The 21,841-nt window shown below is 33.3% G+C and overlaps 2 protein-coding genes across 2 annotated transcripts in view; both read right to left on the bottom strand.

Annotated features, from left to right (window-relative positions):
• Positions 1-3,323: 3,323 nt before the first annotated feature.
• Positions 3,324-6,241, bottom strand: LOC107657957 (homeobox expressed in ES cells 1-B-like). The gene is made up of 4 exons (XM_016446301.1): positions 6,021-6,241; positions 4,968-5,140; positions 3,689-3,790; positions 3,324-3,479 (listed from the first exon to the last, which is right to left on the bottom strand). Exons 1-4 carry the CDS (start codon positions 6,154-6,156, stop codon positions 3,369-3,371), a joined length of 522 nt encoding a protein of 173 aa, XP_016301787.1. The 5' UTR covers positions 6,157-6,241; the 3' UTR covers positions 3,324-3,368.
• A 1,841-nt stretch (positions 6,242-8,082) lies between these two features.
• Positions 8,083-21,841, bottom strand: part of LOC107657952 (DCC-interacting protein 13-alpha-like) — an 18,918-nt gene continuing 5,159 nt past the window's right edge. Inside the window, exons 6-21 of the mRNA XM_016446296.1 lie at positions 20,097-20,138; positions 19,949-20,007; positions 18,498-18,644; positions 18,309-18,391; positions 17,129-17,287; positions 16,859-17,047; positions 13,797-13,839; positions 12,877-12,933; positions 12,662-12,753; positions 11,837-11,883; positions 11,743-11,758; positions 11,643-11,679; positions 11,336-11,482; positions 10,512-10,562; positions 9,872-9,961; positions 8,083-9,371 (exon numbers count right to left, since the gene is read on the bottom strand). Coding sequence (XP_016301782.1) covers positions 9,222-9,371; positions 9,872-9,961; positions 10,512-10,562; positions 11,336-11,482; positions 11,643-11,679; positions 11,743-11,758; positions 11,837-11,883; positions 12,662-12,753; positions 12,877-12,933; positions 13,797-13,839; positions 16,859-17,047; positions 17,129-17,287; positions 18,309-18,391; positions 18,498-18,644; positions 19,949-20,007; positions 20,097-20,138 — 1,409 coding nt within the window. The 3' untranslated portion in view covers positions 8,083-9,221. The remainder of the gene's footprint in view (positions 9,372-9,871; positions 9,962-10,511; positions 10,563-11,335; positions 11,483-11,642; positions 11,680-11,742; positions 11,759-11,836; positions 11,884-12,661; positions 12,754-12,876; positions 12,934-13,796; positions 13,840-16,858; positions 17,048-17,128; positions 17,288-18,308; positions 18,392-18,497; positions 18,645-19,948; positions 20,008-20,096; positions 20,139-21,841) is intronic.

The raw sequence follows: 21,841 nt of genomic DNA on the forward strand, positions 1-21,841 counted from the left end.
AATCAGAGCCCATCGCCTATTTCTGAGGGAGGGGCTTCATAAAAGCAGGAAATGATCAGCGCGTTTCTCAGAGAAGGGACAGAGCGGTGTGGAATAAGGGTCAATTATGTGAAAAATAATGCGTTTTTTTAAAAACGAAGCATTAACACATGTTAGACTGCACCCCATAAACACAATCAAGCCTAGAAAAAAACCAGTGAACCACCCCTTTAAGTTTAAGATGATGTTTTCCTTTTGAAAATAATATGTGAAACCGTGCACATTTACAATAAATAATATGTTGTATGCTTTGAGTTCTGATCACATACTAACATCTTTCTGCAGTATATGTAAACACATTTTCTGTATTAATGCAATAACCTGATTACCACACTATAAAAAATAATTTAGAGATTTTGCCATTTCAACTTTTTTTTTTCGTAGACATAACACATTTTTTATAAATTGCACAGATAACAAGAAAATTTAAGCTTATTGGCTTTCAACTAATCTGAAAGTTGAATGAACTAGTTGTTTCAACTCAAAAACGCATGTTGAAACAACTGAATCACACAGAGAAAAAAAATGTAAGGCAGCAGTGCAGCAAGTTTTTTAAGTTGACTCAACAAATTGTTTTACAGTGCAGATTCTTGTGCTGTGCTTAATAATCCAAAGTGATTTTGAGCAACAGTATATGGTGCCACATGATCTCATCATGTTACATATTCAATCCATAGATCATCTAGCTACATGCAAAATATTTCCATAAAGGATAGTACATGCTGCAAAAATAGTGCTAGTATGAAAGTATGCTATTCTGAACATGTACAGGATTATTTCATAGTTCATTATTAATCCATGTTCATTTGTACAGTGGTAAACACACTTCCACATTCCATTGTAATTTAATTTCAGGTTGCAAAAACCTGACAGACCTCATGAGAGATTCACACCCTGTTATGACACGCTTGAAACATGTTAGACATCTGAAGTATTTTAGATGAGTGTGTAATCATATGCAATAGTGGATTATTGATGCATTAGTGAATTTTGAATGATCTGTAGATGATATGAGGTCACTGGACTGGTTACTGCATCAGTTGTTTGTTGAATGTGTTATTCACAATCTTCTTGATTGCTAAGATGAACACATATTCTTCAAACTATCAATAATATTAAAATTACATACCAGTTTGTACTAAAACCAGACACATAAAAGCATATTCACTACCCTCAAATCAAACTGTACCTTTAGATGATAAACAAAGTCCAGCAAATAGTTTACTCCATGAAATGTGGACATGTGCAGGTGCAAGACAACATTTTAAAGCAAAAATTAGTACTAATTAGAAAACAGGTGAATTGTATTGTGAGAGTTGAAGTAATGGATTTTGGAGCAATAGATTCAGTTTTGAGTGTTAGCCGTCAAGATTCTTTCCAAATATACATCACCTACAAAATATTGTTTTCTGTAATCCTGATGATATTTCTGGCCATGTCTCAAATGCTGGGAGAAAGAAAGACAGACAGAAAGTTCGGCTCGTCTGCTCTTTAGCCAACAGCCATGATGTGCATCCAACGATCCTGTTTCAGATCAAAGACAGAACACAGGAGGCCGGAGGAATCGGGGATCCTCTTTCAGCTCCACTTCTGTTATCGACACTCACAGGAAAACAAGCTGCTTTTGTTTGCAGCTTTAAAGATGACCACACCAGCAATGCCCCTACAGCTTTATGATGCATTCATAATGCAGTACCTGCATAAAAATATATGTATTATATGTATATATATATATCTGAATACTTAGGACCATGTGATATTTCAGTTTTTCTTTTTTAATAAATCTGCAAAAATGTCAACAATTCTGTGTTTTTCTGTCAATATGGGGTGCTGTGTGTACATTAATGAGGAAAAAAAATTAACTTAAATGATTTTAGCAAATGGCTGCAATATAACAAAGAGTGAAAAATTTAAGGGGGTCTGAATACTTTCCGTACCCACTGTATATATATATATATATATGTATAATAAATGTGTGGCATTGCCTTGTGAAAATGTGCTTTGATATTCTGGACAAATTATAAATATGTGTCTCTCTTCCTGAAAGAAATGCATGGCTTTGAAGTTTGAAATGTTTTTATTATTATCCAGTGTCTTCAATATATTGTTGTTCCTAATATTAATTCATATATATTTTTAATAATATTAACATTAATTATTCAAAATATTTTAAATAAAATTGCTCCTACATCAACATTTTACTTCTAAACATTTTGGACTGTTTTTATTTAAAAATATTTTTTGAAAAGCATCGGATTTCCTTGAAAAGGCTAGGAAACAATTTTCACTCAGTAATTGGTAGTAAATTTCACTAATAATAATAATTAAAAAAAAAGGCAAGTAACACATTGAATTCAAATGTAATATTTTGAGGTAGATAGTATTTTCTTGCAGTAATCTTTGTTTTATCTACAACTTAAAAAAAAATAAAATACAAGTTTTTAGTGTACAAAAATATTTTTGACAGACTTTTGACTTTTTAAAAATATTTTTTGTTTTACGTAGATCACTGTAATATTATATACATTATATTCTTTAATACATTATATTATTACAAGGATTAAAATAATGCATTTGTTTGCTTAAAGAAAGTTTGTTTTTATTTTTAGTCTACACTGTAAAAAATTGTTTTTATTAAGTTGTAAATAAAACAATGATTATGGTGTAAGTATGGTGTAGTATTTACTAACATTTTCTAAGTAAAAATGGTTTAATTTTTGTTTAAATTTTTTCAGTGTATTTGTTACAAAATGTATAAAAAAATCATTCGAAACAATAGCGCCACCTAGTGTTTGTATATATCACAACCTATTTTGGCACTATATATAATAATATAATATAATATAAAAAAAATTAAATCCCTTCAAGTATGCAAAACTGTGCAAGTGCTGGAAATGTTAAAATCCAATGACTAATACAAATGCAAATGTAATTATTTTGAAATGCCAAGAGAAACCCCCTATGTGACCCAATCTATACTTAATAGGTTTACTAAATTCTAGTTACAAAGCACTAATTAGTTTGGAGGAGGGGGGGGTGATGTGTTTGCTTAACAGTTGGCAGAAGATAATGTTAACTTGGAACTAGACAAATTTAAATTTACAGTTGAATTAAAAAGCCGGATTAAAATTGTGTTTATATTGACTTTATTCTTTTATATTTGCAGCAAACACACAATAAGAAATACAATAAGAATTATTTTAAATCATAGTCAGAGATAATTATTAATTACAAAACAGGTAAAGGCATATATAATAAATTACAACATCACCGAGCGAGGCAGAGCAACGGAAATAATAATAATATGAACAAATGTAGATCTGCGACGATCAGCGTTCTTCTCTGCTGGTTTGTAAATCACTGAGGACGTTTTTCACCATGAGAAACTGAGATTCTCTGTGTGAACGCTTCAGCTTCGCTCTTCTGTTCTGGAACCAAATCTAAGAGACAAACATAAAAATATTAATCAATAAGCTGCAATAAACTTATTAAAAAATCTCTGACACAGTTCGAACGTCTTCCAGTTTAGTATTATGTATCTTTGCAAGTCCTACATCTGCAGCTCTACGTATTCAAATAGCCCAAAACAAACAATATTATACTAAATAAATAATATTGGTTCAATATATAGATTCAGATCAGTCTTTACCTGAATTCTGTCCTCATCTAGATGCAGTTTCTCAGCAAGTTCTTCACGTATATCAATGCCTGGGTACGAGTTCACTTGAAACACACTCTCCAATATCTTGATCTGGACATTTAAAAAAATGATAGTTAATGACAAAATGACAGTTTTTTGAAAGTTACTTTTTAGTTATTATACAGAAATCACAAATAGTCCATGGCAGCTTTCAACGTATTTTGCAAAATTATATTTCAAAGCATGAAACTGCTGAAACTTTTTGTGCACTTGATTTTGGTTGGATGTTCATCTACCATTTTTAAATGTTACTACACTCTAAAAAAAATGCTGGGTGAAATACAACCCAGTGCTGGGTAAAATAGGAACAAACCCAGCAATTGGGTTGTTTTGACCCAGCGGTTGGGTTAAATGTTTAACCCAACCTTCTGGGTAGTAACCCAACCACTGGGTCAAAACAACCCAATTGCTGGGTTTGTCCCTATTTTTACCCAGCACTGGGTTGTATTTAACCCAGCAATTGGTTGTTTTGACCCAGCGGTTGGGTTAAATGTTTAACCCAACCTTCTGGGTAGTAACCCAACCTGATCTAAGAATGTTTTGCAAATGTTCCTTTTATGTTATGAAAACGTTATTTCTGAACGTTCTCTGAACCTTCAAAACGCCCAGTTTTTTTAAACGTTCCAAAATCGTTTTTTGTTTGTTAGGCTACTTTCCATTTCATCATTTAACAAATATTATGAAAACATTACTTTTGAATTTTCTCCGAATGTTCTAAAACAAGTACACTCTAAAAAATGCTGGGTTAAATACAGCCCAGTGCTGGGTAAAATAGGGACAAACCCAGCAATTGGGTTGTTTTGACCCAGTGGTTGGGTTACTACCCAGAAGGTTGGGTTAAACATTTAACCCAACCGCTGGGTCAAAACAACCCAATTGCTGGGTTTGTCCCTATTTTACCCAGCACTGGGCTGTATTTAACCCAGCATTTTTTAGAGTGTACTTGTTTTAGAACATTCGGAGAAAATTCAAAAGTAATGTTTTCATAATATTTGTTAAATGATGAAATGGAAAGTAGCCTAACAAACAAAAAACGATTTTGGAACGTTTAAAAAAACTGGGCGTTTTGAAGGTTCAGAGAACGTTCAGAAATAACGTTTTCATAACATAAAAGGAACATTTGCAAAACATTCTTAGATCATATTTTTGTTAGCTGGGACATATCATGTAGACAAATAAATGTTATGGTTCTGTAAGTAAATCACATGATGTACAGGTCAACGTTTACCTGAACACTAGAGAAAGCCGTTCGCGTCCTGCGCCCGATGTACCAGTTCAGTGTTCTCCTGTACGAGTCTGCTGGGGATTTACTGTAAGATTTACCATCTTCATTCGCCCTCACATCCACTGGAGCATCACTGTCTGCGACCACGCGACGGTTCTGGCATGCTGGTTTCACGTCTGGAATAAATAGATGACATTAGATCAGGAAATAAAGTCAAAAAAGGTTCGTGCGCACTATTCCTGGGGATAGCGATTCATGTAAGTGAATCGGATTGTTCGAACGGGTCGCTTAAGAGAATCGGTTCAGTAAACCGAGTCATCACTTAAAAGTATTCTCAGAAACCAAACTGCTCTCTGTGTTTTCAATTTGTTTAGCCTAAATACAGTATCGGTTCATTGTTAGCCTAAATAGGTTACAGTATCGGTTCATTCATATCTCGAAATTATTCCCAGAAGCAAATTTCATTAATAATTACAAAAAAGTAGCACACTGAATAAAACGTGACATTTTGAAGTGGAAAGGAAAGAGTGAAGTAATATTTTCTTGTGAAACATACTCTAATAATCTTTGTTTTATCCAGTGAACCGGTTCAGTAAAACTCCGTCGGTTCGTGCGCACTATTGCTGGGAATAGCGATTCATTTAAGTGAATCAGATTATTCGAACGTGTCGCTCCAGAGAAACGGTTCAGTAAACCGAGTCGTCGCTTAAATTATTCTCAGAAACCAAACTGTTCTCTGTGTTTTCAATTTGCTTAGCCTAACAGGTTACATTAATTTTTTTTCTTCCTAATATTAATATTAATTACCAATTTTATTATTTTATTTTATTTTAAATTATAGCCAATTTACATGAATCATCCCCAATATTGTTTACTTTTTACTTCCAAATATTTTTAAAATATATTTTGGGCAATATTTTTTATTTTAAAATATACGGTAATAGTCTAAAGATCAATCAATTCATCAATTAAGATTTGTTTTGTCCATTCTGCGTTTAAAATATATGAAAACACATCTCTAACATATATTTGTGCATATAGTGCGTGTTATTTTACCTGTCCACGGTCGGTAAGGTGCTGACAGGACGGTTCTCTGGTCCGGTCTGTCGAGTCCCAGGATGCTGTCGATGGTGAAGGCAGACTGTCTGGGCATCGAGCGGTTCTGATACGCGCTGACTGTGAGAGAAGCCATCTGGAGATCGAGTCCTCTTCTTCTTCTTCTTTCCGAAGCAGGAGCTTCGTCTTTATAGCTCCATACTCCCCGAAACGTCACTAATTAAAGCCTGAGACTGAACGGCCCTCCGCATGGGGCCCCTGGACTGCAGGTAATTCAGGGTCCAGAATGAGGCGTTCCAACCTGAAGCTCAACCTGTTATCTTCTAGAGACACTGAATCCCTTAAAGCTGCTATTGAAAGAGACAAAACAGGCTGATGTGCCATTCTTTTTACTCACCAGGTAGAAAATTAGGCCCCGTTCCCGGGATTTATCTTCTCTTCATTTCCTTGTGCCGCATCTCCAGCATTATGAGAAACCAGTCAACTAGTGTCTAATCTTATTTACCTTATTTTCTACCACACGAGTTTAAAATAATAATAAAGCCTAATGCTGTTTAAACTAATCCTGCTGAATATTCCCATTCTCTCTTGACATGCATGGAGAAAGATGCTCCGGATCACAAAAGCACAATAGCTGCCTGCTGGAAGCAGCATGTAATAATGGTCTCATTCAATGCCGAATTGATCTCTTTTGGTTGCTTGGCTGCTTTTAATAAATTACTTGCTTGTTTATTTGTCTTGGGCTCTCGGAGAGCACAGAGGACACAAGCGCGGCCCCTGCGGCTCCATTGTTTTGCAAAGAAATGACCAATTAGACTTGTTTAAATGCAAACCAACTGAAGACCAATTAGAGATGAATATCAAATCACTCCACCTACAATACAAGGAATTTACGCTTTATTTTACAGAGATAATCCAGTTGCACAAGTTTGGAGAGTTTGATGGAGCTCATACTGAGGTTGTTTTTAAAATACTTGAAATTAAAAACAAAATGTTTATTGGATAATATTTATTCTTAGACACTTCAGAAATATGTGACGTCTTGACATCTTAACTTAAAGATATTATAAAAAATAATATTTGTTTATAAATAGTAAGTTTAGTGGCATTTAAAAATTGTATAAAGCAAAAAGAATTGTTTAATTTAGTTTTTGTGTATATATAAATATATATACAGTGGTGTGAAAAAGTGTTGGCCCCCTTCCTGGTTTCTTATTTTTTGCATGTTTGTCACACTTTAATGTTTCAGATCATCAAACAAATGTAAATATTAGTCAAAGATAACACAAGTGAACACAACATGCAGTTTTTAAATGAAGGTTTTATTATTAAGGGAAAACAAAATCCAAAACTACATGGCCCTGTGTGAAAAAGTGTTTGCCCCCTAAACCTAATAACTGGTTGGGCCACCCTTAGCAGCAACAACTGCAATCAAGCGTTTGCGATAACTTGCAATGAGTCTGTTACAGCTCTGTGGAGGAATTTTGGTCCACTCATCTATGCAGAATTGTTGTAATTCAGCCAGCCAACACTGTTTCACACCACTGTATATATATTTGTATTTATTATTTGTTCATATATTTTAATTTTTTTGGATTTATTGTACCTGTGTTTAAGTTATAATACCTGTTTGTCATTTAAAAAAGTTTAATAAAAGTAAAAAAAAAAATAAAATAAAATAACTAAACTAAAAAATTTAAACCAGAGTAATGGAAAATAATAAAATATATAGATTAACCCCCTTTAAGTTTAATTTAATTTAGCTTGCATTTATTATATTTTAATTTATTTATTTTAATTTATTATTTGTTTTTGTGTTTTTTTCCTTTGTATTCTTTTCGATGTTGGATGTAGCTGTAACAATGAAAATACCTGTTTGTTATTTGAAGAAGTATAAGAAAAATACAAAGAAAAAAAAGAAAACATGCCTTAAAAAGTTATATACCAGAGTAATGAGAAAATAAATAAATAAAAAGACACTGACATTATTTCTGTAAGCGAGTCAAAGAAGATCAGCTGTTTTAAAACCGATTTTTAATACCAATCTTCATTGTACCCCATAAATCCATCAACTGATTTTGTAGAAAGACATTTAGACACAAACATTTTCTTAAAGGTTAGAAATAATAATGTACAAATTAATGCTGCAAATGCTTCAAACTTAATAACAGACTGTCATGTAACAGAAAGTGTCTCAGTATACGAACCATAAAGACAATGAATGACCAAATCAATGAATGAGACCGTATTTAATTCAGCAAAAAACTTCCACCATGTCAGATTTTTGGAGAAAAGCAAAAATTTATATTTCAGTTTGCAATTCCATCACCTGTTTCTTTTATCCACAAGCTGAAGCATTTCAATACATTGGCCCATTATGTGCGATGCAGACTTCAAAATATCTTATACAAAACAGAACAAAAAAATTAAAGTACATCCCAAGTTCAAAGGCATTTGATCACATGATTTTAAACAAAACATTTTCCTTAGTGATCAGATAGAAACACTGAGTGATCACATAACTGTAACATTAACCAAACAAATGTGTTTGTAGATGAAAAACATTATGAAACATGGTTGCAATAGCTTATAGACAAAAATCAGAACTGTGTTAATTACAAACACAAAATAGAAATCATTCTGAAATGCAGTAGGATGAACCTCACAGAATCTCTCAAGAACGGCTCATATTTCAGAAAGAATTGATTTGCATAAAGAAAATTCAGATATTTAGTATTATTTTAATTACCATAATACATCACGCTCTTGACACGTTTTGTGAAATTCACTCTAAATTCTGTCACCGTTGACGTGATATGAACGAAAACACATGCAGCCTTAAAACATTATCAGTGAGAACAAAAAACGAAGTCCAACAGTATTAACTCACACGTGCAACTTCATCGAAATAAAGCAACAAACGTCGCCTTACGTCTCTTCAGGTGTAGTGCATTCATTTACACACATACATATATAAAACCCTCTAAAAGCAAATGCAATTCAATAACGGATATGGTAAAAATACAGGATTCCTACAAATAACAACTTTTGATACGTTTTCCCCGAAGTGTCCATATGAATTCGTTTTTTATCATATTTTGCAGTCACATATTTTAAATCATCGTTTCTGCAGGCCACTCTGGAGAACCCTTGAAGAACAGGAAGTGATATTCGTGGAACCCAAGCACAGAACGGTTTTCATCAGGCCTCGGATTCGCCCGTTTTCTGCCCCTCCTCTCCTGCATCGCTGTCCTCTGATTGGCTGTTGCTAAGGACCAAGAACTGTCCATCAGCAGCTGGTTGGCCGGGTCGACTAGAGGCGGCTATCAAACGGCTTTGTTCCTCGAGATCCTGTAGGTTTGGAGAACACAGTTTTGTATTTTTAATTTTTTTTAAAGAAATGAATACTTTTATTCAGCAAGGATGCATTCAATTAATCAAAAGCGACAGTAAAGACATAATGTTAGGAAAGATTTCTATTTCACATAAATGCTGTTCTTTTGAACTTTCTATTCATCTGTGAATCCTGAAAAAAATATATATATCACAGTTTCTACAAAAATATACATTGATAATAATGAGAAATGTTTCTTGAGCAGCAAATCAGCATATTAGAATGATTTCTGAAGATCATGTGACACTGAAGACTGGAGAAATGATGCTGAAAATACAGCTTTGGTCACAGGAATAAATTACATTTTACTATATAATCACATAGAAAACAGCTATTTTAAATTGTAATAATATTTCACAATATTACAGTTTTTACTGTATTTTTAATCACATCAGTGCAGCCTTGAGAGACTTCTTTAAGAAACATTAAAAAAATCGTACAGATCCAAAACTTTGACCTTCTCAATCTGTTTTTGTTTATGAAGTTCTTCCTGTTGTTTCTCCTTGGCTTTGTCCAACCCTCTCTGTTTCTGTGTGGCTTTGCGGTCCTATCAGGAAAAAACACATGCATATTCATGCATATCATCAGCATTATCCATTTTATTTGACCCGACATGAATTTCTGCACAGAGTGAGTCATTTGAAATCAAATAAATTAAGAATTTCCTCACCATCTCAGAGTGGAGGGCGATCTGCTTCGCCAGTCCTACACTGTCACAGATCTAATATTCAAGAGCATTAACATCACCAAGATGAGCTTAAAAATATCTCAAAAATATCAATATTGTTTTTAAATCAGGTGCATGTACACATGTCCTTATAAAAGTATAAGTTTATAAAAATAAATAAATATAATAAAATAGATAATATATTATTATTTATAATTGCAAACAAATGATTTAGAAATATATATTCATATAAAAGTCTATAATTAAATAATATACATATATATTATATGCATAAAAAATATAAGAAAATAAATTAACTTAATATAATAATATAATATTACCTAATGTTTATTTATATAATAACTATTATATGCGTGTGTGTGTGTGTTTGTTTATAATTTGAAATCAAATAAATGAAGAGTTTTCTCACCATCTCAGAGTGGAGGGCGATCTGCTTCGCCAGTCCTACACTGTCACAGATCTAATATTCAAGAGCAAGATGAGCTTAAAACAATCTCTAAAATATCCATATTTTTTTTAAATCAGGTGTATGTCCACATGTCCTTATTAAAGTATAAAATAAAAGGTTTATAAAAATTAATTAATTAATAAAATAAAATAGATCATATAATATTTTGTTATAATTACAATCTAATGATTTTTAAATATATATTTATATAGACTACAAATAAAAAAAAAGTAAATAAATTATAGCATAACTCATTATAATAATATATGACAATATTTATTTATATAATAACAATAATATGGGTGTGTGAGTGTAAATTATAGCTTAATATATATTAATATTATACATTATATAGTAATATAAATATATATTATTATAGTAATATTATATAACATTAAATTATTAATGTAAGAATAAATTATATATTTTTAAGTATACTAAAATGTTTATGTACACTATATAGTATAATGTAATATATTAATATAATATTTAAATATACATTATTATAGTAATATTTTTATATTAATGTAATATTAAATGATTAATATAAGAATGTATAATTATATATATGTAATGTAGATTAATTATAATACAACATACATATATGTAACTTAATATATTAATATTATATTACATTTTATTTATATTTATATTAAAATTTCTATTTTATATAAATTTTGCATACTAAATAATTATAGTATAACATAATATATCTATATATATATTATTATTATTTATTTGTTTTTTTTTACATATTTATTACTCCGAGATCAAGGTATTTGTACCTTCTCTCCATCATTGTTTGACTCAAAGACGTAGCAGACTGTAACGGGCCGTCCGTCCACTCGTCCTCCTGCTGTCTTCAGCACAAAACCAAACAAGCGCTTGTTCTCCTGATGTGACGCGCACAGCACAACGCTGGAGAGAGGAAACTGAGGGACGACACAACAAATACTGACTTGGAAAAACTGCACTGGATTCGGTTTGAACACCCAATGTGAGCAGTACACGCTGAATACATGAACCTTACATTCTGTGACCAAAAAAGTAACATAAATCACAAAACTGTTAAATAGTTGCTTAAGGACCTACCCGTAGTCTTGTGACTTGCGTCTGTGGGTCAATAAGCCTAGAAATAAATAAGCAAAACATTTTAAGAGACATTAAACTATGTTGTAATGTAAACATAGACCAAAATCTTTGAAAAACTACATTTTCACATTTTCTTAAAGGGGTCATCGGATGCCCATTTTCCACAAGTTGATATGATTCTTTAGGGTCTTAGCCCACAGAGCACTGACTGCCTGAACGGCCCGTTTTGGGTCGACCTTGCCTTCAGGGGCAAAAAACACCAATGCATTCATAAAGAAAACATGGAATAATTTAAAATCACATCTCTCTGATGAGGGAATGGATCCTCTGCAGTGAATGGGTGCCGTCAGAACGAGAGTCCAAACAGCTGATGAAAACATCACAATAATCCACACCACTCCAGTCCATCAATTAATGTCTTGAGGAGAGAAAAGCTGAAACAAACCCATTATTAAGATGTTTTAACATTAAACCACTGCTTCTGGCTAAAATATGAGTCCGTAATCCATAATAACGCTTCCTCCAGTGAAAAAGTCCATCTCCTGTTGTCTCTCACATCAAAATCCAGTCTAGAACGGTTTTTGCTTGTAAACTGTGCAGATTTCTCTCCTGATTCAGACCAGACCACTTTTTCACTGGAGGAAGCGTTATTATGGATTATGGACTCATATTTTAGCCGGAAGCAACGGTTTGAAGTTAAAAACATTTTAATGATGGATTTGTTTCTTACAAACACACAGCTTTTGGCCTCACAAGACATTAACTGATGGACTGGAGTGGTGTGGATTACTTGTGGATTATTGTGATGTTTTTATCAGCTGTTTGGACTCTCATTCTGACGGCACCCATTCACTGCAGAGCATCCATTGCTGAGCAAGTGATGCAATGCTACATTTCTCCAAATCTGATGAAGAAACAAACTCATCTACATCTTGGATGATCTGGTGGTGAGGATATTTTCAGCTAATTTTCATTTTTGGGTGAACTATTCCTTTAAGTGCTGTTGCGCTGACACTCACGTGCTCGGTCTGAAACTCTCATGCCGCTGTTGGAAGGATGGTGAAGGTGTTACAGCCTCCAGAGCCGACTGATTCACTCTCGCTGCGATTTCCTGCCGCCGCGAGAAACATTAGCAATAACTGACTTTAAAATGCATTAAAGTTATTTTATCATGTTTGCAGAGGTTTAGGGTTTCATGCATGACAGTAAGAGTTAATCTGAATTCCACACTCACCTCTGGGTTTTCACTGAGGTATATCCTCTTAGAGATGTTGTTTATTGTCGCAATCCACTAAAATAAAAACCGTGTAAAATATTTTTGATTGGTGAATCTGATGAAGCCCATCAAAAGCATGTTTAGAGTCATACTTCCTCCCAAAATCGAAAGAAACTAATTTTGCATAGAAATAATAATAAAAATACTTTTAGCACCATTAAGATATTTCATATTATGACATTACATGCATGACAATAATGCTTATTTTCCCCACAATTTTCATTACTGTAATATTACTGAATATTATTTGTCCTTCTACTCCCTTTATTTATGCTGATTGTAATTTTAAAGAAACTGGTAACAATTACAGTAATGAGAATATAATGAGAATTACAAATAAACTCAGAAATAAAATGAGAATTGAGAGAAAATATTAGTGAATATACATTAAAAGTTTAGTGAATATATATTCAAACGTTTAGGGTCAGTAAAGGTTTTTTTTGTTTTTGTAAGAAGTCTCTCCTGCTCACCAAAACTGCATTTATATGATCAAACATACAGTAAAAACAGTAATATTGTCAGATACTACAATTAAAAATAGTTTTCTGCAGTAATATATGTTAAAATATCATTTATTTCTGTGATCAAAGCTGAATTTTCAGCATCATTACTCCAGTCTTCAGTGTCACATGATCTTCAGAAATCATTCTAATATGCTGATTTGCTGTTCAAGAAACATTTCTGATTATTAGCAATGTTTTGTAACATTATAAATGTCTTTACTGTCTCTTTTGATCAATTTAATGCATCATGCTGAATAAAAGTATTCATTTCTTTAAAAAAAAAAAAAAGTATTTTTTTGCTGACTCAAAATTTTTGAACAGTAATGTAATTATAATTTCTTTGATTTTGTCGTGAAATCAACACAATCTCCTCACCTCCTCACAGTCTTTCCTGCTCTCCGCCTGTAATATGACTGCCCTGCGGTACACAGAGAAACAGTCATTCAGTGAAAGCAGTGACTCAGAATGACTCAATATCTGGCAGACATACTGAGAAAGGATAAGACAGTCGTTCACCCGCCTGATAAACATTCAACTGAGTTTAAACTGGATCAGCACTTGGGAATTCACTGGCAGCACTTCAGCACTACAGTGTTCACATTCCTTATCACTACACTAATACCAGAAGAACAGGAAAAGTAACCAAACCATTTTGGGGATTTTAGATTCCCACCCTCACCACCAGATCATCCGAGATGTAGATGAGTTTGTTTCTTCATCAGATTTGGAGAAATGTAGAACTTGAAAGAAATAAAGATTTGACATTTATCGTGATAATTATCGATATCGACTGATATGAAAAAATTATCGTGATCAGTTTTTTGGCCATATCGCCCAGCCCTATTCTCACTTGAAATAAAACACATGCAAACACATAGCATTTATACTTTCTTGTTAAAGTAATAACTGAAATGTGCTTTCATGCAAATATCATGCAAAGAATATTTTATTAACAAGTGCACATAAAAAAAGAGAAAGTTAAACATTACTTAAACAGGATCAATAGTGTGCAATACTTTACATATTGCAAAGATACACTAAGATACATATAAGATACTGTTTAAAAGTTTTGGTTTTTAATGTTTTTGAAAGAAGTCTCTTCTGTTCACCAAGGCTGCATTTATTTGACCAAAAACAGTAATATTATGAAATATTACAATTTAAAATAGCTGTTTTCTATGTGAATATATTGTAAAATGTAATTGGACCAAAAACAGTAATATTACAAAATATGATTACAATTTAAAATAACTGTTTTCTATGTGAATATATTGTAAAACTGTAATTTATTTCTGTGATCTAAAGCTGAATTTTCAGCATCATTACTCCAGTCTTCAGTGTCACATGATCCTTCAGAAATCATTCTAATATTCTGATTTGCTGCTCAAGAAAACATTTAAAAAGTAAATGTCTTTACTGTCACTTTTGATCAATTTAATGTGTTCTTGTTGAATAAAAGTATTAATTTCTTAAAAAAAAAAATTATACTGACCCGAAACATTTGAACAGTACTGTACAAACTATATAAAAATGATTCTGGCAGATAGGGATCATCATTATTGACTCATAATTATCTTTATGTAATGCAACTGATATGATGACATATTAAATCTGTACCGTTGTGCATTTTTCCACTGTTAACACTGGAATCAGGTTAAAAATAAATAAATAAATAGTTAACTGTTTATTAACTACCCTAACCAATAAAGTTTGAATAAGAAAAATAAGCTCTGATATCACCTGTATTGAAATATGTCACTGATAATTAAAGGCACAATATGTAATTTTCGCCGCTAGAGGGCGCGTATTCAAAATAAACAAATAGACAAAGGCGTAGTTTGATGACCTGTGACTGAGTGAGGAATCATGGGAGTTGTGGTCTTCATCCCCACAGCCGATGCAATCCGACAGGACTCGGGCAGAAATCATGTTCATGGATGAGCTAATGATTTATTAACGTAGTAAAATGAAGCAGGGTGAGGCTGAAAGCCGTCGAAGCGAAACGAGGCGCTGAACGTGCGCGACACACGGCTCGAAAGCAGCGGAGCTTTTATTATGCCACAGTCGACCGCTTCCGCTCCTTCCGGTCGTGCGTATGTGGGGTAAAGCAGCGCTGTTTTATCATACTAGATACATTTGAACGTTATGTTATAATGCTACTCTGTGCAGTCGTCACCGGTCTATTAAAACGCACAACATATTGCTTGGGAACGTCAGTATTTCTTCACGCAGGGAGGAAACCTCATGAGCCAGTCGCGTGGAGACGTAGCCGGAGGTCTCGTTATGGACATCGACAACTGCTCCGTCATGGCTGTGGACTGTGATGACCGCCGCTTCTGCTTTCAGATCACATCGTTTGATGGCAAGAAGTAAGATTTTCAGTGCACAAATCTGTCCTGTACAGTTCTGACTATTGCATATACTTCTACAAGTAGCTATTACAGTATTACTGCAGTCATTTAACCTCTGTGGTTACTGAAATGCTGTTTGCAAATGCTTTTGACTTATTATAAAAAATTGCTGGTAATGTACTCACTCTCAGGCCATCTGAGATGTAGATGAGTTTGTTTCTTCATTAGAATAGATAGGGAGAAATATAGCAGCACATCACTTGCTCACCAGTCGATCCACTGCAGTGAATGGGTGCCGTCAGAATGAGAGTCCAAACAGCTGATAAAAACATCACAGTAATCAACAAGTAATCCACACCACTCCAGTCCATCAGTTAACGTCTTGTGAAGAGAAAAGCTGTGTGTTTGTAAAACAAATCCATCATTAAGACGTTTTTAACTTTAAACCATCGCTTCCGGCTAAAATACGAGTCCATAATCCATAATAACGCTTCCTCCAGTGAAAAAGTCCATCTCCTGTTGTCTCTCACATCAAAATCCTCCCACATATTTGTTTAGAGCTGTTCTGGACTGTTTTAGCTTGTAAACGGTGCTTGATCTGTGCAGATTTCTCTCCTGATTCAGAGAACGTGACTTTTTCACCGGAGCGTTATTATGGACAGTTTAAAGTTAAATCGTCTTAATGATGGATTAGTTTCTTAAAAACACGCAGCTTTTGTCTTCACAAGACATTAAATGATGGACTGGAGTGGTGTGGATTACTAGTGGATTATTGCGATGTTTTTATCAGCTGTTTGGACTCTCATTCTGACGGCACCCATTCACTGCAGAGCATCCACTGCTGAGCAAGTGATGCAATGCTACATTTCTCCAAATCTGATGAAGAAACAAACTCATCTACATCTCAGATGGCCTGAGAGTGAGTACATTACCAGCAATTTTTTATAATAAGTCAAAAGCATTTGCAAACAGCATTTCAGTAACCACAGAGGTTAAATGACTGCAGTAATACTGTAATAGCTACTTGTAGAAGTATATGCAATAGTCAGAACTGTACAGGACAGATTTGTGCACTGAAAATCTTACTTCTTGCCATCAAACGATGTGATCTGAAAGCAGAAGCGGCGGTCATCACAGTCCACAGCCATGACGGAGCAGTTGTCGATGTCCATAACGAGACCTCCGGCTACGTCTCCACGTGACTGGCTCATGAGGTTTCCTCCCTGCGTGAAGAAATACTGACGTTCCCAAGCAGACGACACCAGACCCGTTTTACTGGCAGGGAGAAGCATGAGATCATTAGAAATGCAGACGACTGAAGCACAGACTGTGGACTCATGGCTGATGTTGTCGTACTAGCGAGTGTTGAGGTAGCCAGCCTTGCGGGTCAGGTTGCGGTTCACAGGGATCTTGTTGGGGTCTGGGTCAGGCATGTAGAGCGGGTCACTGGCCGCTTTCAGGTCTTGAATAGTCTGCTCCGTCGCTTCAGCGTCGCTGTCCATTTCCCTGCGAACACTACGAGCACAAAGAGAACAAAGTAATGACATTTTGGAGTAATCCATTAACTATTCTTCTCATTTAGGGCTGGGCGATAATTCGATAACGGTAATTATCGCGATATAGTTTTCCTCGATAAAGCGATATGAAGAATTCGATAAATGTTCGATATAATGTTTATGCGCCAAAAGCAGAACGAAACAGAGAGCTCACTAGAGCAGATGCGTTTACTCGGTCACGCAAGCACTAAACAGCGCTGTGAGATCCAGTTTGAAGCGCGAATAGAGCGATGAACACAAGGTGCACATACCAGTATTGTGCCTTTAACCAAACTAATCAGGCCAATACTGGTATGTGCACCAATATATTGTAAAACCTACTTAAATCAATACTTAAAACACAACTAACATACCATAAAATGATAAAGTCCTATAAATGTATTGTGATCCATTACATCAGATGCATTAGTCAAGTCTTTGGCTATTTTAGCATTATTTATATACTATTATTTTATTTAAAAATTTGAATTAGTTTTTATATTTGCACTTTTAATTTTAATTTTAGTTTAAGTTTTAGTAATTTTATGTCTTTTTGCAATTTTATAAATTTTTTTAAATATTTCTATTCAGCTTAGTATTTATATTTTATTTATTATTCTGCTATATAATAAATACAATTTATATATTTTTTCTGTTTTAGTTTTAGTGTTTTAGTAAACAGATTTAATATTTTGAATTAGTTTTTATATTTGCACCTTTCATTTTTATTTTAGTTTAAGTTTTAGTAATTTTATGTCTTTTTGTAATTTTATAATATTTGTTATATTTCTATTCAGCTTAATATTCATATTTTATTTATTATTCTGCTATATAATAAATATAATTTATATATTTTTTCTGTTTTAGTTTGAGTGTTTTAGTAAACCGTTCCGGCAAAAAAAAAAAATCACATTTAAATTTATGTCTAACACTAATCTTTATTTCAGTTAACAAAATCTATTTTTTAAGTGTTAACAACAATAACACTGGCTGAGACTCACTTCTGCACGCTGGTTCCAATGTTGGTGAGAAACTCCTCCCACTGCTGCGTCAGATTCTCTGATCCCAGTTTGAAAAAACTGATCTGATGATAAGCAAACAATAATGAATTATAAAACGCCTCTATTATCAGATGGCATTGTGAATGGATAATGAGGGCTATAGTTCATGTTTGACAGCTGTATGAACACCTGCGCCTGCATGTATCCCAGCAGCGGCTCCAGCAGCGCGATCTTCTTCTTGTACTGCAGCATGTTGAGCGATGCGAAGTAGTGCATTATGGTCTCGTGCTGTTTTTTCCTGGACGTGTAGACGTCCTCCATCACTTCATTCTTCACCTGCAGTGAACGCATGCATGACAGCAGTTAAATGCAGGCCGGGACATGATTTTAACAATTGGGAATTGACTGGATGGTGAAAAGTGTCTCTATAGACTGTGAATAGAGCAAAGATTACTGGAATATGTTTTACAAGGAAATACTATTCAGTTTTTCTACTTAAAAACTTCATGCTTAATTCAATGTTACTTGCCGTTTCTTTGTCGTTTCCGAAATTTACTAGCAATTTCTGAGTGCATTTTTTATTTTTACTTTTTTATCGCTTCGGTGTAAGACATGCAGTTAAAAAATAAGAGGCCTTGGTGACATCAGTGAAAAATTTTAATTATAGTAAAAATTATACTAAAAATTAGTATGAGCAGTGTTATTATAGTTAACTAAAACTAAAATTATTAATATTTTTTGTTGCTTAAAATAAAATAAAAGTTAACTGAAATAAAATTAAATATAAAAATAACTTATTTTAATAAACTTATTTTATTTCAGCTACATTCCCAGGCAACATTTCTCTTTTTTTCACTTAGTTTGATAACCTGATGTACTAAAATAACTAAAACTGAAATAAAAATTAATCAAAACTATATAGACATATTTATAAACTACAAATGCTAATAAAAGAACTAACTATAAAAAAAATTAAAAATACTAAAACTTGAACTAAAATAACCAAAAAAAGCAAAAATATAAAAATAAAATCTAATTTCAAATATCTAAAACAATTATCAAAACTATATAGACATATTTATAAACTACAAATGCTAATAAAAGAACTAACTATAAAAAAAATAAAAAATACTAAAACTTGAACTAAAATAACCAAAAAAAGCAAAAATATAAAAATAAAATCTAATTTCAAATATCTAAAACAATATGTGGTGTCTCAATGATACTAAAATAACACTAGAGCAAATGTGATGTACGATTATGATTTGGAATAACATGCACTGATGAAAAAAGTGCATTAAGAAGGTAAAAAAAAAAAAATGTTAACGTCATCTTAACTGAATAATGAGATATTTGCCTAATATTTTCTCTTTTCTTATCCTAGACAAGGACACAGGTACCTGCCAACGTCAAAGAGTAACAGATGCTCATCTATCGGCGGTCAGGCCAACTCTCAGTGTGTGCGTGATTAAATGAGCACATTAAAACACACGTTTTCAGCAATAAAAACACACACACACACACACACACACACACACACACGTTAAGCTCTGTACGTGTCAATATGAGGACGGGCGGAGCGGAATGCAAACCAACCAGCTGTCAATCATAAAACACTGTGAATTCTCAAAATATCACACCTTCTCATTCTCCTTTCGTTTAGACAGACGACTGTATCTGTTGACGGCTGTGTCGTGATCTGAAATCAAATGTTGAACATAATGAGGGCAAAAAGAAAAGGTTACATTATCAAATTATGTAGCAATTATGTAGAAAAAAAGTGCTTACCATCACTTGAAATCTGAAACACTTCCTTCAGGATGACAATCTCTAGAGACAATTAGAGGAGGAAAATGAAGGTGTTATGTAAGAGATAATGCACAGTTATTATTAGAGTTAACTAAAATAAATCTAAAATTGCTAAAAAATATATCATTTTCATTACTTGAAATAAAATAAACATTAACTGAAATAAAATATCAAAATATAAAGTATCAAAGTATTAAAATATTAAACTATATTATAAAGAAAATTCAGCTAGTTGCCAAGGCAACACTACTTCTTTTATTTAGTTTAACTTGATATAATAAAACTAAAACTAAAATTAAAATAAAAATTAAAACTGTAGACATATAAAAAAAAAAACACCAGAAAAAGACCAAAAACAACAACTAAATCTTTAACTAAAATTAGAATGAAAATTTAAAATACTAAAATAAAAAGTGTTACAAAATAATAATAAAAACTTTTATTTAAATTCAGTATCTTGATGATACTAAAATCACACTGTTTTACACAGGTGCTTAACAAATACATTATTAAATGGGCATGAAACATTAATATATAGGTAAATAACTTTTTTATTTGAAAAGCATGAGAGACATTAACTGAAATAAAATAAAATATATATACATAAAAAAATCAGCCAGCTGCCAAGGCGACATTTCTCATTTTAATTTAGTTTAACTTGATGTACTAAAATAACTCAAACTTTATTAATAAAACTATATAGATGTATAAAAAACTACTAAAAACAAAGCCAAAAAACAATAAAATTAAATAAAACTAAGTAAAATTAAAATGGAAAATATACAAATAAATAGTGATTCAAAATACTAATAAAAACTATAATAGTGTCTCAGTGATTCCATACTAGCACTGAATTACACAGCTGCTTAACAAATAAATTACTAAATGAGCATGAAACATTAATATATAGGCAAATTACTTTATATGTGAGAAGAATGAGAGACGTAAAATGTTATATTAAAGGGGTCCTATTACGCTCTTTTACAATGTCTTGAATTTGTTTTGGGGGTATACTAGAACATGCTCTCATGCTTGGTGGTTCCAAAAACGCATTCTTTTTTACATAATTTACATTATTACAAAACCTTTCTCCCTATCCTGGCACAAACGGCTCGATTAGTTCCGGGTTTGTTGAAGGCCCGCCTTCCGAAAAATGAAATGTGATGTGATTGGTTAGCTGTCCCAGTGCGTTGTGATTGGCGAACAGCTTAGACGGTGTTTCAGTACTGCCCCGCCCCTTGCCAAAGCAGCAAGTTCCGTCTGCTCCGATTTAGTCAATATTGCCATATCAATTTGAGGCGGATTCAGACCCAGAGAATATTGAACAAGTGGATCGCGCAGAACCTTTGCACGCACGGATATTGCAAGACATATTAGAGTGGTAACGTTATTGTTGTTGTTTTTTGGCTAAATCACGTTTTAGATAGGATGTCAACAACCGCTTAAAAATAACTGCGTGTGTAATAACTTGCGAAAACTTGAGGCTACAGCTGCACTTCTTCTTCCTCGTCGTCTCGTCTGATGCACTCAACCAAGCGTTCTAACCATAACGCCAACTATGGCATTATTTTAATGACAAATGTCGAGAGCGCATTATTGTAGCGCGAAAGCACATTAATATAATGCACGAGCGCGAATCTCTCCGCTTGCGTGTGGATTTCCTTTGCTCTCGCACAAAACCGGACGCGCGCGCTCAGATACACGCTGCTCTCGCCCGGAGAGAG

Source organism: Sinocyclocheilus anshuiensis, unplaced genomic scaffold, assembly GCF_001515605.1.
Source record: "Sinocyclocheilus anshuiensis isolate Anshui unplaced genomic scaffold, SAMN03320099.WGS_v1.1 scaffold147, whole genome shotgun sequence".
NCBI lineage: Eukaryota > Metazoa > Chordata > Actinopteri > Cypriniformes > Cyprinidae > Sinocyclocheilus > Sinocyclocheilus anshuiensis.

Excerpts from the sequence above, each read along its gene's own strand:
- LOC107657957 (XM_016446301.1), bottom strand. The coding sequence starts at position 6,156 with ATGGCTTCTCTCACAGTCAGCGCGTATCAGAACCGCTCGATGCCCAGA. Across the intron at positions 5,141-6,020 it reads ACCTTACCGACCGTGGACAG|ACGTGAAACCAGCATGCCAG; the intron begins GTAAAATAACAC and ends TATTTATTCCAG. Across the intron at positions 3,480-3,688 it reads TAGATGAGGACAGAATTCAG|ATTTGGTTCCAGAACAGAAG; the intron begins GTAAAGACTGAT and ends TTTGTCTCTTAG.